The following is a 15,269-nucleotide window of genomic DNA, read 5'->3' on the forward strand; positions in this document are numbered from 1 at the left end:
TGGAGGAAAGGGGCTGCTCCATCTTGTTTCTCCTAAACACATGTTTGAATGGAAAAAGCACCCAATTTTGCTGCTAAAATTGACTGAAGGGAACTTGAGGGTTCTCTGCTCACCTACACAAAGCTCTGCACCCACCTGCCCATCAAATGTGGGCCCAAATGAAATGCCTGGTTATGTGGGTGGTAAAGGAAGCAGATCAGGTGAGGTCTGGCCATGTGCAAGTACATGTCCCAAGTCCTGAATCTTGATGGTTTCTTGAGGTCAACTGGCACATTTAGTCCCTTTGGGGATCAATATTGCCACTGAATGTGGGAATAAAGGGGTCCATGAGGTGGAGGGTCTGACCCCCATAGAGAGGCTGGGTGCACCTTAGAGATACCAAATATTGAGGAAGTCTGCTGCCCTGACATGAATAGTCAAGGTGAAAAGTGTTTCTGATTGGGAGTCTCAGGTGTCACCACATGGAACTATCTTCTCTACACTCCAGGAGCTGTAAACTGGGAGACCCAGGTTATGACTGCACCTCCAAATGGCCTCCGCTGCCCTTTCCCTTTCAGTGTGAGCTCCAGGAGGGAGGGCTTTGTCTGTCTTTTCACGGCTCTGTTGCCTGTGCTTAGAACACAGAACACCTGGCACTAAGTAGTTGCTAATAAACATTTATTAACTGCAGGCAGGACTCTCCAAGATAGTAGGAGAGCGCCGTCTGGGAGGGATCTAGCTTTTGAGGGATTGGGTGGCAGGGGCCTGAGTCCTTAAACATTGTGCCTAGGGACCCTGGCTCTGTTCAGCAGGTCAGCTTGCTCTAGGAGTTTACCTAATACCTGCTGTCCCCATCCAGCCTGCCCTCCTCTGGCCCTGACCTGGTTGGAAGCCAAAGTTCCTTGGTGCACCCTCCACTCCCTCGCCTGGACAGGCATACCTCCACTGACCTCCACAGCCTTAGTTGCCACCTGGCCCAGTCTCCTTGAAATCCACCACAATCAATGGCCTCAGGGTCCCTCTGAGGATGGGAGAGACCACCCTGAGAAGGACAGGCAGGGAACAAGGACATCAAAGAGTTTGGCACTCCCAGCCTTGGGCACCAGAGCACATACCATTACTCTTGAATCCACCACTCCCCAAAACCTCATGGAAACTCCTCCAAGAAAGGCCCAATACAAAGTTGGAGACTCAGGAGATCTGGAGAACAGACAGGAATGCATAGCTGTTCTTTAATTAGACAACCTGTGTCAACTAAACTTCTGCCACAATTCTATCTGTGAAACACCCTAAACCTCAGAGGTAAACTCACATCCAGACCACCAGAAAACAGTGCAGGTGGAAAAATACACTGATGTGCAAGCCACACACGGGTGTTCTCAGGGAGCAATGTAAAGGGGTTAGTGCCTGTGCACAGTTTATCTGAGAAGGCTTCTTGGGGGTGAGTTCTAAGTAGAATAAAACTGGAGGTTAAAATAAAAACAAAGAAACCTTCCTTGGCATGAAGAAAAGAAAGTGTTTTTAGTCTCTACGTTTCAAGGTTTTAAAGGGCGTAGTGACACTGGCTATAAGGTCTAGGTGTTTAGGTAGACATTGTCCACCAGGGTAAAGATGACAATGAAGGTCAAAGGTCACAGAAGAGGGAGTGAGGAAGAAAAGGAAGTAAAAGACTTATCTATTTCCATCTATCTTACAGAAGTCAGTGAGTAAGACAATCCAGCTTTGGAAACACCAATCCAGGTGAAAAAATTAGAGAGAGGAGGCAAAGAAGGAAGGAAGTGGGCCACTCCAGACAAAAAGTGATGACTGAGAGAAACAAGAATGGGAAGGGATGAGAGGCAGGCTGGGTGCACCTGGGCAGGGGCCGGGGTAAAGAGTGGGGGGAGGGTTCGGGAAATAAATGAATGACCCAGGAAGAAAGGCAGAGGGAGCCAGCTTCCGCTCGGGAGGCTTGATGGGAGAAAGCTGTGGCAGTTCCCACTCCCATAGGCATGCACGCTAAGGCACTCCCCAGGCCTTGACCCTTTGTCTCACAGGAAGCTCTGAAGGGTTTAGTCAGCACGGCTCAGAAAACAAGCATCCTTCTTCTGGGAGAAAGAGTATCATGCAAGGAGTACAGAAAACAAAGACAATTATTCTTTCCACCCCAGACGCATGCACCACCCCAGCTAGGACCTGGGAGCACTGGCCACCAGGTGAGAACTCCTGTGCTCCTCTTGGCCTATATCAACAAAAGCTATGATTCATAGGTTCCCTGTGGAAACTGAGACTCTCAAACAATCTCTTGATGGAGGAGAGGCCCACCCCCTGGCCTCGGCTCCAAGGAGGAAATAGCTCAGACAACAGAGATCCGCACCTCTAAGTGCCAAGCTGCCACTCCAGGTGCCAAGCATCTGCCAGCCCATCAGTTACCGTGTGCTTCTGGAAGGGCACCTGTGTGGCAAGACCATGGGATCTTGCTCTACTTCTAGCTAGGCAATGTCCATCTGTTTAATTTTCCATTCAGGGATGCAGCTTCCTCATCCACAAAAAGGAGACTAAATGCATTTCAGGTCCTCTCTCACTCTGCCACTCTCCAAAACCACTACAGGAGCAAGAAGTCAGCAAGATGAAAGGGATCTAACAATGTCTCTGTCTGACTCCCCCAGGGTAGAGATGGGGGCATGAGAGGCAGATGAAAGGGGAACAAGGAACCTTGTAGATTCTTCAGTTTTAGCCAGATAGAGGAAAGCGGGCACAGTCAATAAGACTACCAGAGAAAAAGGAAAAATCCTCTACTTGGTGCAACCACTGGAGCTCTTTGATGAAGGATTAAAGGGTGGGAAGCCTGGCCTTCAGTAGGAGGAGTGGCCAGTCTGGGAGACTTCTGGAATTAAGCAGCCTCAAACAGCAGGAAGGGAGTGCTTTGCTGTCTAGCACCTTTTCGTAAATTACCTAGTGGGCTTCACAGTCATCTTCCCAACAGGACCACGAGTTTCCTATAAAAGAAAAAGAAAGTGTATTGTGTTTCTTTCAAACTTTCCACAGAATGGACTGGCACTTCATTCATACTGGCTTGATAGTGTCAGAAGGAGAGAAGACTGAACATTTACTCACATGGTCAAGGCATTGCAAAAGTTGTTTTCTCACATGAATACTCAACAGAAAACCGTCTTTATAGACATCCAGACTGAGGCTCAGAGACATTTGTGATTGGCCAAAGGTCTCACAACGAGTACAGGGCAGGCCTGGGATTCAACCCTGTCTGTCTACTCTCATGGCTTCTCTCCACGGCACAGAGGGCCTGGTCTTTAGTCACACTGCATTGGAATAGACAGGACATACATGCACGTGCACGTTCTTCTTTCCCACTCCAGGTGCTCCAGAATATCCTGTGACCTGAACAATAGAGATGGAAGCTTAAGAATAAAATAAAGGGGTAATCAAAACTCAGTGGATTCCTGAGAAAGATGAGGTTAGAGCAGGATTTTCAAGATCTGGAGAGACAGCTTGGGTCTTGGTGGGAGGCGGGAGACTGGGCAATAATAGCTGAGAAAATGCTCAGGGGTGGGAAGCATAGCTAAGGGATAAGAAGGAACAGGAAACAGTAAATCGCAGTCACTTGTAATGACACAAGATGTTTGGACAGGAGGGAGTCGGTCCCAGGCCTAAGAAAGCGGTTTAGAAATGAGGCAGTGTTTTTTGAGTCCATTATCAGATGCATGATTAGGACATGACTGAAAGCAATTAATGTGCTTCTCATTCACTTGCTGATCAAGTTGTGACTGGAAAGGACTTTGCACATGGGGGAGGCGTGCCAGGGAACCAACCAGTGGCTCCTACACCATTTCCAGAGAGGAGCTGAGTGTGAGCTCAGGGCTGGCAAATGCCTAGAAGATGCCATCAGAGGCCTTGATTGGCACTGTCCCGCCCCTCTCAGAGACCCATAAAAGCCATGGGGCCTGGGGCTCCCCAGATACCCTGTCTTCTCTATCCCCCTTCATACACACCTGCGCCAGGAGCTCTTCTTGCCCCCCTTTCTCAGCAGCCATGTCCAGGCAGTCCACCATCTCTTTTCAGACTGGCAGCCGCAGGGGCTTCAGCACCACCTCAGCCTCCGGGCGCCCTCGCTTCAGCTCAGCCTCTCTGGCCCGCACCACAGGGGGCAGTGGAGGGCTGGGAAGAATCAGTGGCCCAGGAGCCAGCTTTGGAAGCCGCAGCCTCTACAACCTAGGGGGGACCAAGCGGGTCTCCATCAGTGGGAGTGGCAACAACTTCAGAAGTGGCTTTGGTGGTAGGGCAAGCAGTGGGTTTGGGGTCAGCAGTGGCTTTGGCTATGGGGGTGGAGTGGGCGGGGGCTATGGGACTTCTGGCTTCCCTGTCTGCCCCCCTGGAGGCATCCAAGAAGTCACCGTCAACCACAGTCTCCTGACTCCCCTCAACCTGCAAATCGACCCCACCATCCAGCGAGTGCGGAAAGAGGAGCGAGAGCAGATCAAGACCCTCAACAACAAGTTTGCCTCCTTCATCGACAAGGTGAGCCAGGAGCTGCTTCTGCTCCATTGGGTTGGGCTGGCAGGACCTCTGGGAGCGGCCCCCGGCCCAGAGGGGAAGCAGCAACGCAACAACCTCCCTGCTAAGCACGTCTGATTAGCAGGCGCCTCCCAGTGGGGTGAGGTATTTGCAAGTAGGACCAGCTTGCTCCAAGGGACCTTGTGGAAATTTCTCTGTACCCTGCTTGGGAGCCATGTGGGCTGGTTCAGTCAACACCAGGAAAGTTAACTTGTTCTTTGCAGGAGGAGTTCCCACTAAGCCAACTAACCTAACCCAGAGCCGGCTTTGTCGAGACTGTCAACCCAAAAATAGAGGGTCCCCATAGAGGCCTCCAAGCCGCACTATAGTAGTTCTATGGAAGCCTCTGAGAACTGTAGGGTAACTTCAAGGGCTTTCTCATCTTGACCTGGAATTGTCAATTAAATAGTTTACATATGGGTGTCATGTGAGAAGTATACTTTTCTTCTTTCCCTCATTAATTGGAGTACCTGGCTCCAACTAATTTCTCAAGTCTCCCCTGTTTCTCAGGATTTCATTCTCTTCTTTCCCACTCCAGGTGCGCTTCCTGGAGCAGCAGAACAAGGTCCTGGAGACCAAGTGGACCCTCCTGCAAGAGCAGGGCACCAAGACAGTGAGGCAGAACCTGGAGCCCTTCTTTGATGCCTACCTCAATGACCTCCGCCGGCAGCTGGACAGCATCACCAGTGAGAGGGGCAGGCTGGATGCTGAGCTAAGGAACATGCAGGACGTCGTAGAAGATTTCAAAGTCAGGTAGGTGGGAGATGGACTTCTGGTCACACGCAGTCATCTCTGGGTGCAAAGGAGCAAATGCTAGTATCAGCTGGGAGGTTTGAAACTTGCAGTCATTATCCCATACAATGAAGACAGCATGGTGGGAGGTGGCAGAGGTACCCCCATCCCCTGCATCACTATTAATAGGAAGCCTATTCTTCCCTGTCTACACAACCACAAAGGGGTATCTATATCACCTAACAGAATATTGTTACTCTGGAAAGTATAATATTATTTCAAGGTGAACATGTTATTTAACTCCACTGGGCACCGGCTCTATTATTGAGATGGCTTGCACTTCCCAGGATGCACACTAGAGTAAAATGAGGCAATCTGGTCCTCCTTGGGAGGCTAAATTTGACTGGCGATCACCCAAGCCACAGTCGGTGATGTATCCAGGGGGAAGGGGTGGTCCTCCACTGACCCCTTAGCTGCCTTACCCCTGGTTTCTGAGTTAGAGCTACACTTACTTGCTAAAAGCACACTGCTCAAACAGCTGCCCTGAGGCTCAGTGAAAATATACCAAAATCTACCAGGAACACTGTCCTGAACAAAGTTTACAGCAGGCGCTTGGGGCGGCAAAAATTTTTTTTAAATATATGTTTATTGATTTCAGAGAGGACAGGAGTGGGAGAGAGAGATAGAAACATCAATGATGAGTGAGAATCACTGATCAGCTGCCTCCTGCACGCCCCACACTGGGGATCGAGCCCACAACCCAGGCATGTGCCCTGACCGGGAATGGAACTGTGACCTCTTGGTTCATAGGTCGATGCTCAACCACTGAGCCACGCCAGCCCGGCAGAGGCAACAAAATTTTTTAAAATTCGAATTGTACATCTCTAAGAAGATAGAGTTGCATAAATACATATTTCTATTTCCGTAAGTTCCATGCTCACCTTCTAGTCTTACAAAAGAAAGCAGAAGGGGGGAGGGTAACCGTCTAGCAGAAGAAATTATTCTCCTTTTATAGAAGGAGAAGTAGAGGTTAAGTGAATCACCCAAAGTCACGCACAGGCGAGCAGAAGAGCTGGAGGGGATCTGAGGTCTCTTAACTCTTGTTGCACCAGCACCCTCCTCCTCAGCCTGGGAAGAGCTCCATCAAAACCTTGCTCAATAGCACCCCCTCCCCACCCCCTGCTCTGCTCACAGGTATGAGGACGAAATTAACAAGCGCACTGCTGCTGAGAATGAGTTTGTGGCCCTGAAGAAGGTGGGTGGAAATGTCTCTCAAAGGAGAAGATTCAAAACTGAATCTGGGAGTGTGGGGCGACCCAACTCTTGGACTGCTCAAGAAATGTCACATGACCTGGAGAATATTTGGAGAGCTCAAACCTGCCAAAATGTTCCCTCTGTATTTATGACCCACTGCCCCTGCTTAGGGTTTTGTTAGCCCAGGGAACTCAAACCTCTAGTTCTCACCCCCTACCCCCCACCAAACCCCAGATGCAGAGTTTGCTAAAATCCAACCTAGAAGGGCCAGAGAGGAGTCTGCTCAGCTTCTCTTGGACTTGCTGCTGTGGCTGGGGTCTCAGAGGAGCACCCTGTGCTGTTGTTCCAGGACGTGGATGCCGCCTACATGAACAAGGTGGAGCTGGAGGCCAAGGTCAGCTGTCTGACCGACGAGATCAACTTCTTACGGATGCTCTATGAGGAAGTAAGAGCCTGCAAATGTGTTTATCCCCCCTAGGTCTGGCCCCTGGAAAGAAAGGGGTGCCTCGGAGAGCATCATACCCATAGTGGCCCCACCCGCCACTGTGCCCCAGCTGCTCCAAACTAGGGTTTGGAAGGTCGGGGGACCCAGGAGAACTGCTTAAAATCTTGCCACACTAAAGCCTACTCCAGCTGTGAGGCTTATGCCCCCCACCTCATAGCATATTGAGGAAAGAGTGCTGATTCTTGAATCCCAGATTACTGGGTAGCATTCCCAAGGGATCAAGACTCACGTTTCCATTCCCCCTCCCAGAAAAGTTCAGAAAGACAAGCTGTGCCTCAGCTCACTGGTCAACTTCTTATCCTCTGAGGATGCTTCATTCTGGGCACTGTACTTGAAAACCAGAGATCTGGGCCTGTGGGAGGGAGAGAGAAGCAGGGAGGGATAAAAATATACTGTGCAGGGGGCAGAGGGCCCTAAAAATCATCTGATCCTAAAGAAACCCTCCATTGTCAAGGAACCCCATAAATTCTGGGAGTGCCCAGGGAAGAACCAAAGACTCCCTGCCAGGAATGCCAAAGGAGGGCTTCCTGACCTTGATGGGTGGTCAACCGCATGATTTCAAGATCCCTTCTTTTCATGCCTTGATGACACTGAGTTTACTAACACTGCAGGAGCTGTCCCAGATGCAGACCCAGGTCAGCGACACCTCCGTGGTGCTGTCCATGGACAACAACCGCAGCCTGGACCTGGACAGCATCATCGCTGAGGTCAAGGCCCAGTACGAAGATATTGCCAACCGCAGCCGGGCTGAGGCTGAGTCTTGGTACCAGACCAAGGTGAGTGTGGGCACCTCTGTGATAGGGTCCAGGGCTAGTGTTTTCTGAAGCCCCAAATCATCATGTAACTATTAGCCACAAGCTTCCAGAAACATGTGAGCATTTCCATCTCTTTCAACTTGGCAGAAGCATTGCTAATCCTATGAAAACTTGGCTTGAAATGTGTATGGAAACCCACCCATGCACACTATTATTGGTCAGGCGATGCTAGGCGCTTAGGACAGCCACCACCCCCCACATCACTTAGGATCTGGTTTGGGGCTGGGTGAGACTCTAAAACATCCAAGAAACAGTCATAAAGCTGTTTCTAAATGGCTTATTTATTCAGTACATGTTTATAGAGCTCCTACAATATGCCAAGCAGATTACAGAGTTGTAAATGAATAAACTACAAACAGAACCCAAGGTCTGGGAGACCATGAAGTGAATAGACAATCTTGGAAGGGAAAAGACAACATCAACAAAAAGCTTCCAAGAAGAGGTGCATTTTCAATCCACTTTGGAAGCAGCAAGGTACAAAAGCGTGCTGAGCAAGGTGTTCAGGGCTGAGCAAGCAGTTCTGTGGGCCTGGAAGGCAGAAATTAGCACTTTGCTAAGCAAGAGAATTTGTGTCTGGAAGAGGGAGGTTGGGACAACCAGAGAGAGCAACTGTCCAGAAGTGCAAATGGCAAGAAGGCCTGGCTTTGGAGGTTATAGTAAGCAGGATAGTCCAGTGGATGAGATGAGCTCCCTCACAAATTCAGATGCTTTTCAGGGGGCAGCTGCTCACCTACAGGCTGCCTCCTATCCCTTGCCCTGCTCTGTGCACTCATGCCTTAGTCCCTACCCCTGCAAGGTGATGGGAAGGAAGAGGGAGTCAGCTGACAGGGGTGCACAGTGCAAAGGCAGCCCTTTGATGGTGAGTGGAGGTGAAATACACTTAACCCCCAAGTGGAGTGGTTGAAATTTACAGCAGATTATTTCTTTTGTTGTTGATGCTGTTGTTCCCTTTAACTGTGTGTATCCAGAAACAGGAGCTGAGCTATTCAGCATTTTCAAAATCCAACAGATAATCGCTTAGGCAGGGGCCCTTCTTTCGTTGGAAAAGGTGTGGGTTTCACTCCAGTCCACTCAACACAGGGTGCATTTATTTCTCCTAAATGAGTATGTCCTGGATGTGCACCTAGATGAGATGGGGAGCTACCTGAGATAGAGAGTCTGTTACAAAGTCTTCAGAACTGGGCCCTCTACAGCCTCGGCTCCACCCAACACAATTTCCTTCCATGTCATCCTGTTTCCCCAGCAGTGGTGTCTGGAGGGCTACCAAAATTCATGATCACAATCAGTCTGTATGTATGTTCTGTGACCAGGAGCTTCCCAAGGACAGTGACCAAGTCCCTCTCTTTCCCAGAGCTCACCACATTTCTTCGGGCCCCAGGGTCCTCACATAGGCTGTTTCCCATCTGGAGTGGTCTCTCCCCAGGCAGTCGCTTAGCTCCCTCCCTCCCATCCTTCTGAGCACTGCTCAAGCATCTCCATCCCTGGAAAGACTGCCCTGATCGCTTCCCCCACTTCCATATCTGGGTCAAATTCCTTTATTACACTCTGGTAGAACTTTGTTAAGTTCCTAAGGTACTTTTCTCAGTTTGGAACTATATATTCAACAATATGCTGCTTTGATTAATGTCTATCTCCCCCAATAAGCTGTAAGCAGGGGTCTATGTTCTTTACAATATTCCCAAAGCCTAGTACATGCCCATCAAGAAATACCACCTGAATAAATGAGTGAGGGAATGTGTGAATGATCAGTGAATGGATGGGCCTGCTGTGGTGCTGATGGCCAGGCTGTGCACACAGGGAGTCCCAGCCCTGGCGTTTGACCAGATGACTGACTCTGCTCTGGTTCCTTCAGTATGAGGAGCTGCAGGTCACGGCAGGCAGACATGGTGATGATCTTCGAAACACCAAACAAGAGATCTCTGAGATGAACCGGATGATCCAGAGGCTGAGAACCGAGATTGACAATATGAAGAAGCAGGTAAAGTTTAGGCAGGGCCAAGAATTCCCTGCACCCTCATTCCTCCCGGGTCATTCTGCCATGTGCATAGGACTCCGCCCAAGAAGCACCACATGTCCAGGGGCTACCAGGAAGGCTCTCAGCTTCTTCCTTTCCTCACAGTGTGCCAGCCTGCAAACAGCCATCGCTGACGCAGAACAGCGCGGAGAACTGGCCCTCAAGGATGCACGAGCCAAGCTGGTGGACCTGGAGGAAGCCCTGCAGAAGGCCAAGCAGGACATGGCCCGGCTGCTGCGCGAGTACCAGGAGTTGATGAATGTCAAGCTGGCCCTGGACGTGGAGATTGCCACCTACAGGAAGCTGCTGGAGGGCGAGGAGTGCAGGTGAGGGCAGAGGCAGTAACCCAGCTGCCTGGCTATTCGTAGGGGCTCGGGTTGCTGCAGCCGGCTCCTCACCTAAAAAGGAGAGCAAAATGCAGGTGGAATTGAATTATGACAAAGAATACCGGTGCAATTTTTTTCATGTTAGTGAATCGTTATCAAATTCCCATGTTTGAGGTATAACTATTTACAGCACCCCATAGAAATCTAGTACCTGATCAGGTCTAAGAAATCAAATTCTATCAAAGGAGAAATCTGGTTATGTGACAGGGCTGGATGTGTGGTATGAAAGGCTCTGGACTGATAATAAATTGTCCCAGGAGTTAGGCTTACATGCCTGCCACTAACAGGCTGTGCAACCTTAGCAAAGTCAGTATCCCCTCTCCGGCCCTCAGTTTCTTCAAAGATATAATAGAAAGCAGGTCACAGGATCTGGCTCAGTGGCAACTTTGTGCTCTGCCAATTACCAGCTGTGTGACCCAGAGCAAATTACTTAACTTCTCCATTCCTCAGTGTCCTCACCTGTAAAATGGGGATAACCATCGTTTCTAGCTCATATGTCTTTAAGAGTGTTAATATAGGGGCTATACATGATGCTCTTAAAATAATGCAAGGTATACAAAAAGTGTGCATTTTAATGATAGTTATCATTCAATTTAGTGGCCAAAGATATGGGCTTGGTTGTCCAATGAATCTGGCTTCAAATTGTGATGCTGAACAAATTAATTAACCTCTCTGAGCTTGAATTTCTCCATCTGTAAAACTGAGATAATAACACCTACTTAATGGAGTTGTTGAGAGAATTAAGTGGCAGAATGTAGGTACCAGGTACCCAGTAATTGTTAGCTCTTTTAATGTTCTAAGTGTGTATTTATAAATGAATGTCAGTTCTGTCCTCAAGATGCTAAGACAAAATTACTCTATTTGCTACCACGATAATAGACTGATTATTGCAAGTGTTATGTTTATGACTCAGACTCCTCTCCACACCTATAATAACCTCAGCACTGCCCAGTGCACGACAATGGCCCATTGTTCAGAGATAATTCTTCTTGTTCTATGACAAGTCCTGCCTTTTCAATGGACACCAGTGTATGCTGGCTTTAATTTTCATAAGGTGTCTACCTAGTCTAAACCAGGGATTACAGGTTTTACTCCTATGAATCTTATTATTTCATTCATTAAGTTATTATTTTTAATATTACTAGTATTCAAATAATTGCAACCTCAACTATTTCTGTAATAAAAATAAAGGGTTTTTAATGCATTTAAAACAATTACAAAAATGTCATTTCAAATGCCCACAAACTTCTGGACACAATAGTAACCTCTTTCTCCCCCCTTCTTCCAATCAGGCTGAGTGGAGAGGGTGTTTCTCCAGTTAACATCTGTGAGTATGACATCCTTTGCGTCATTTGGAGTATGTGTGATTGGGGGATGGAGAGGTGGTGGGCGCACATGAGGCATTGGAGGGGATCCCACCAAAAGGGCCCATTTTGAGAAGGTTTGACGTTCTGAATTTGTTAAAAAGAGAGCCATCTTAGGAGAGAGTCTTCCACGTCACAATACTGACCTCTTTGTGAGTGAGTGAGTGCCACAAAGGGGCACTGGGAGATTTGCTGAACTCCTTCTGCATAGAAGACCCACAGGCCACACATCCCATCTCCCAGGACTTCACATTGTTCTCCCTGGGGCTTCTACTGCTCAGAGATGAGTGTTCGATGCAGACAGACCTTATGAAAACTCTTGGTCTGCCCTCAGCCTTTGGAGGGAGCTTCATGCTGAGCACAAGGGCATTGTTATTTAGACAGCCTCTTCCCGGAACAATTTGGGAAGAAGCCCCACTGCTTGTCTTAACTCCGTAGATTATAACCACAGAGAGTAACCAAGGGTTTTCAGGGCAGTGAGAGCACCATACACATAGCAGGGAGGTGCAGTGGCTGAGGAATGAGAAGCTTTAGCAAACTGGCCCAACCCCCAGCAGAAGGCGTCACTCAGAGCTCAGTGCTGGCACCTTGAGGCCAACAGAAATGACTTCTACAACATACATTCTGCAAGTGAGTTTTGTTTTCTCTATGTGAGGTTCACAAAAGCCATTGCTTATATTAGTCGATGGTTCTAGAAGGCAGAGCCTTTCAACCACCCAGGTGTCCATCCTTGATGTCTTTGTCTAGTGTCTCCAGAGATCCTCAAAGCTAATTTGGGGAATGGATGGCACAGCCTCTAAAGTTTCCATTCTCTTGAAAGCACCTGAAAGTTTGTGTTGGTTTCTGAGGGCTGCCACAACAAAGTACACACACTGGGTAGCTTAAAACAACAGAAGTTTATTGTCTCACAGTCTGCAGGCTAGAAATCCCAAACCGAGGTGCCAGTGGACTGTGCTCCCTCTGAAACCTGTAGGGGAGAATGCCCCCCTTGCCTCTTCTAGCTTCTGGTGGTTGCTGTCAACCCTTGGTTTACCATACCAATCTCTGTCTTTGTGATCAAATAGCCATGTCCTTGTGTGTCTGTCTTCACATTAGGACACCTTCCCTCTTCTTATAAGGACACTGGTCATACTGGGTTAGAGCCCACCCTAATGATTTTCCTCTTGATTATATCTGCAAATATTCCAAATAAGGTCCCATTCTCAGGTACTGGGGGTGATGACTTCAACATATTTTTTGAAGCACACAATTCATCCCATAACAGAATCTATTTTTTATTTCAACTTTTCTTCTCAAGAACCCAAAGTAGGAGACTAGATGTTTAAGGTGGTGGTGGTTATAAAAGTTAGGAAAAGAACAGGTTGGGACGAGAATAGTTGGCTGGCCAATGGGTCATCTGTCACTTGGTCTATCAAGAATATTCCAGCCCCCCGTCTGGGATTCTGAGCACAGAGCTGGGGGACACCAAGGGAAGCATGTGTGTGCCTTCCTATGAGCTTCCAGAAGGAAGGGAAACACCAGAACCGGGTCCGCAGAAAGAGATGGGACAATGCAGCTGGGGGGTGGAGGGGGAGAGTGAGTGGGATCAAAGGGGAAGGCAGCTGGACTGGAACAGCTTCCCAGAGGAGAGAAGTCTCCATTAAGTTCTGAATGGAAGAGAGAGGCACGGAGTAGTGGAGGGGAGGCAGAAAGCCATTCCAGACTGGGAGGTCGTGGAGCTGCTGCACAGAGGACCCGGCTGAGGCATAGCACAGTGATCCCACTACACGGGCGGGAAAATTAAGAGGCTAACAGCTGTCTGAGGAGACCACCCTGCCCTCCCTCCCCAGGAACTTCAGGGCACAGGCCCTGACAACCCCAGTGTCTTCTCTCCTGCCTTTGAATCTGACCACATCTCCTCTCTTCCCACAGCTGTGGTCACCTCCACTGTTTCCAGTGGCTACGGCGGTGGCAGCAGCATTGGAGGTGGAAGCCTGGGTCTCAGTGGAGGCAGCGGCTACTCCTTCACCACCAGTGGTGGGCACAGCTTGGGCACGGGGCTGGGAGGCTCCGGCTTCAGTGCCAATAGCAGCCGGGTCCTCGGGGGCAATGGCTCCAGTGTCAAGTTTGTCTCCACCACGTCCTCTAGCCGAAAGAGCTATAAACACTAAGTGCAGCCACCCACTCCCTTACCCCGGTCCTGAAACCAGGTTTACCCACTGACCTGGCCTGTGTGCACGTGCCCCTAGACACCTGGGTCCTTCTCCTTCTTCTCCCTGTCACAAGGCCCACCTGTGCTGCTAGGAAGCCTGGCATCCTGGTAAACCCATCTCCAACCTGAGCCAGTCTCTGCCCTCCTGACAGTCCCCCAGACTGCCCATGGAGCCCTCTCCATGCCAGAGCACAGACTTTCAAGATTCACATTAGGCTTGTCTTATAGAGGCTTCCCTTCAGCTCCGCCTTCCTCCCTCCCTCCCTCCAGATGCAGAAATGAGGAGTCTGTGTCTCCCAGACCATCTTAATGCCAGGTTGTCAGGCTCCCTGTCTCACGGTGCTTATAAGCTGCCTGCTGGGAGTGAGGGCTCCCTTTCTCCCTTCTCTGGAATGTGTCAATTAAATGTATGTGTAATGTGTTTGGTGTCCAGCCCTCTGTTTAGAATGGTGATGGAGCACAGAACAATTCTCCTCCTCCTCCCAGCACAAGGCCTCACACAAGGAGTACCCAAAGCACATCAGACTTTCCTTCCGCACTTCTCCCCAGAGCTCAGAAGGCTGGACTCGGGGGAGATGGGAAGGACAGGAGGGCAGACTCCGCACCCAAGCTACTGCCCATTTCCTCCTACCCCTCGTTGGGATGTCTTCTTTGAGAAGCCCCAGCCCCTGGGCAGAGGCTCTGCCCAGCTTCCCCACTACATATGTCATGCAGGGCAATGCCACCCCTCCCAAAGCCAGACTGTTCCTCCAGGACACTGACGTAGGTTGGGGGGCCCAGCCCTCTGCCAGCAAAGAGACCATTGTTCCCTGACAGCTTCAAACTTGCAGACCTGAGCAGAGAAATCACAGGGCAGGAGCGGAGTTAAAAGCCAGCCCCGGGGCAGCAACTTCACTTAGCACAGGAGACATTTAGGCCCATAATTGCAGCAATGAGACATCCGGAAGCGCCCACATTCCTGAGTTTACAGTCTCCTGGACCCCTCTCATCAAAATTGGGAAAATTGGGAAGGATTAAAAAGGAAAGGATGGCAAGAAGGAGAGAAATGGCACTGAGAACAATTGTTAAACATCCCTGGTGGAGGGGTAGGGTCAAGTTAAAAGCTGGAACAAGAGGAGTAGAGGGGGCAGGAGTTTGAAGTCCTGAGTCTGCTTCTCTGTAACAAGCCACCTCTCTCCGTCGCTATAAGGTGCAGTCAGGCCACTGGGCCCCAACATCGGGCGCAGCAGTCACTGGCTATCTGAGGTCTGCCAAGTCTCTTAACTACTCCATGCCTCAACTGCTTCATGTGCAAAAAAAGAACAGTAATAGCCACCACGTGGTGCTGTGTAAAGATTAAGTGAGAAGGCAGGTGTAAAACAGCCATCCATGGCAGCCGCTTGGGAAATGTTAGCAATTTTTATTGCCCTCTACCCTCACAAAGTTATCATGAGAATCAAATGACACAGTGCTTGAAACTACCTGCCACATGATCTTAC

The 15,269-nt window shown here is 49.4% G+C and overlaps 1 protein-coding gene across 1 annotated transcript; it reads left to right on the forward strand.

Moving 5' to 3' along the window:
• Positions 1-4,008: 4,008 nt before the first annotated feature.
• LOC308243503 (keratin, type II cytoskeletal 75) lies at positions 4,009-13,750 on the forward strand (the record flags this gene model as incomplete). The annotated part of the gene is made up of 9 exons (XM_080659045.1): positions 4,009-4,494; positions 5,069-5,283; positions 6,457-6,517; positions 6,866-6,961; positions 7,633-7,797; positions 9,689-9,814; positions 9,956-10,176; positions 11,529-11,563; positions 13,512-13,750. The coding sequence occupies 9 exons, from the start codon at positions 4,009-4,011 to the stop codon at positions 13,748-13,750; spliced, it is 1,644 nt and encodes a 547-aa protein (XP_080515171.1).
• Positions 13,751-15,269: the final 1,519 nt, after the last annotated feature.

The sequence above is a fragment of the Plecotus auritus genome (genome assembly GCF_963455305.1).
Source record: "Plecotus auritus genome assembly, chromosome: 3".
Lineage (NCBI taxonomy): Eukaryota > Metazoa > Chordata > Mammalia > Chiroptera > Vespertilionidae > Plecotus > Plecotus auritus.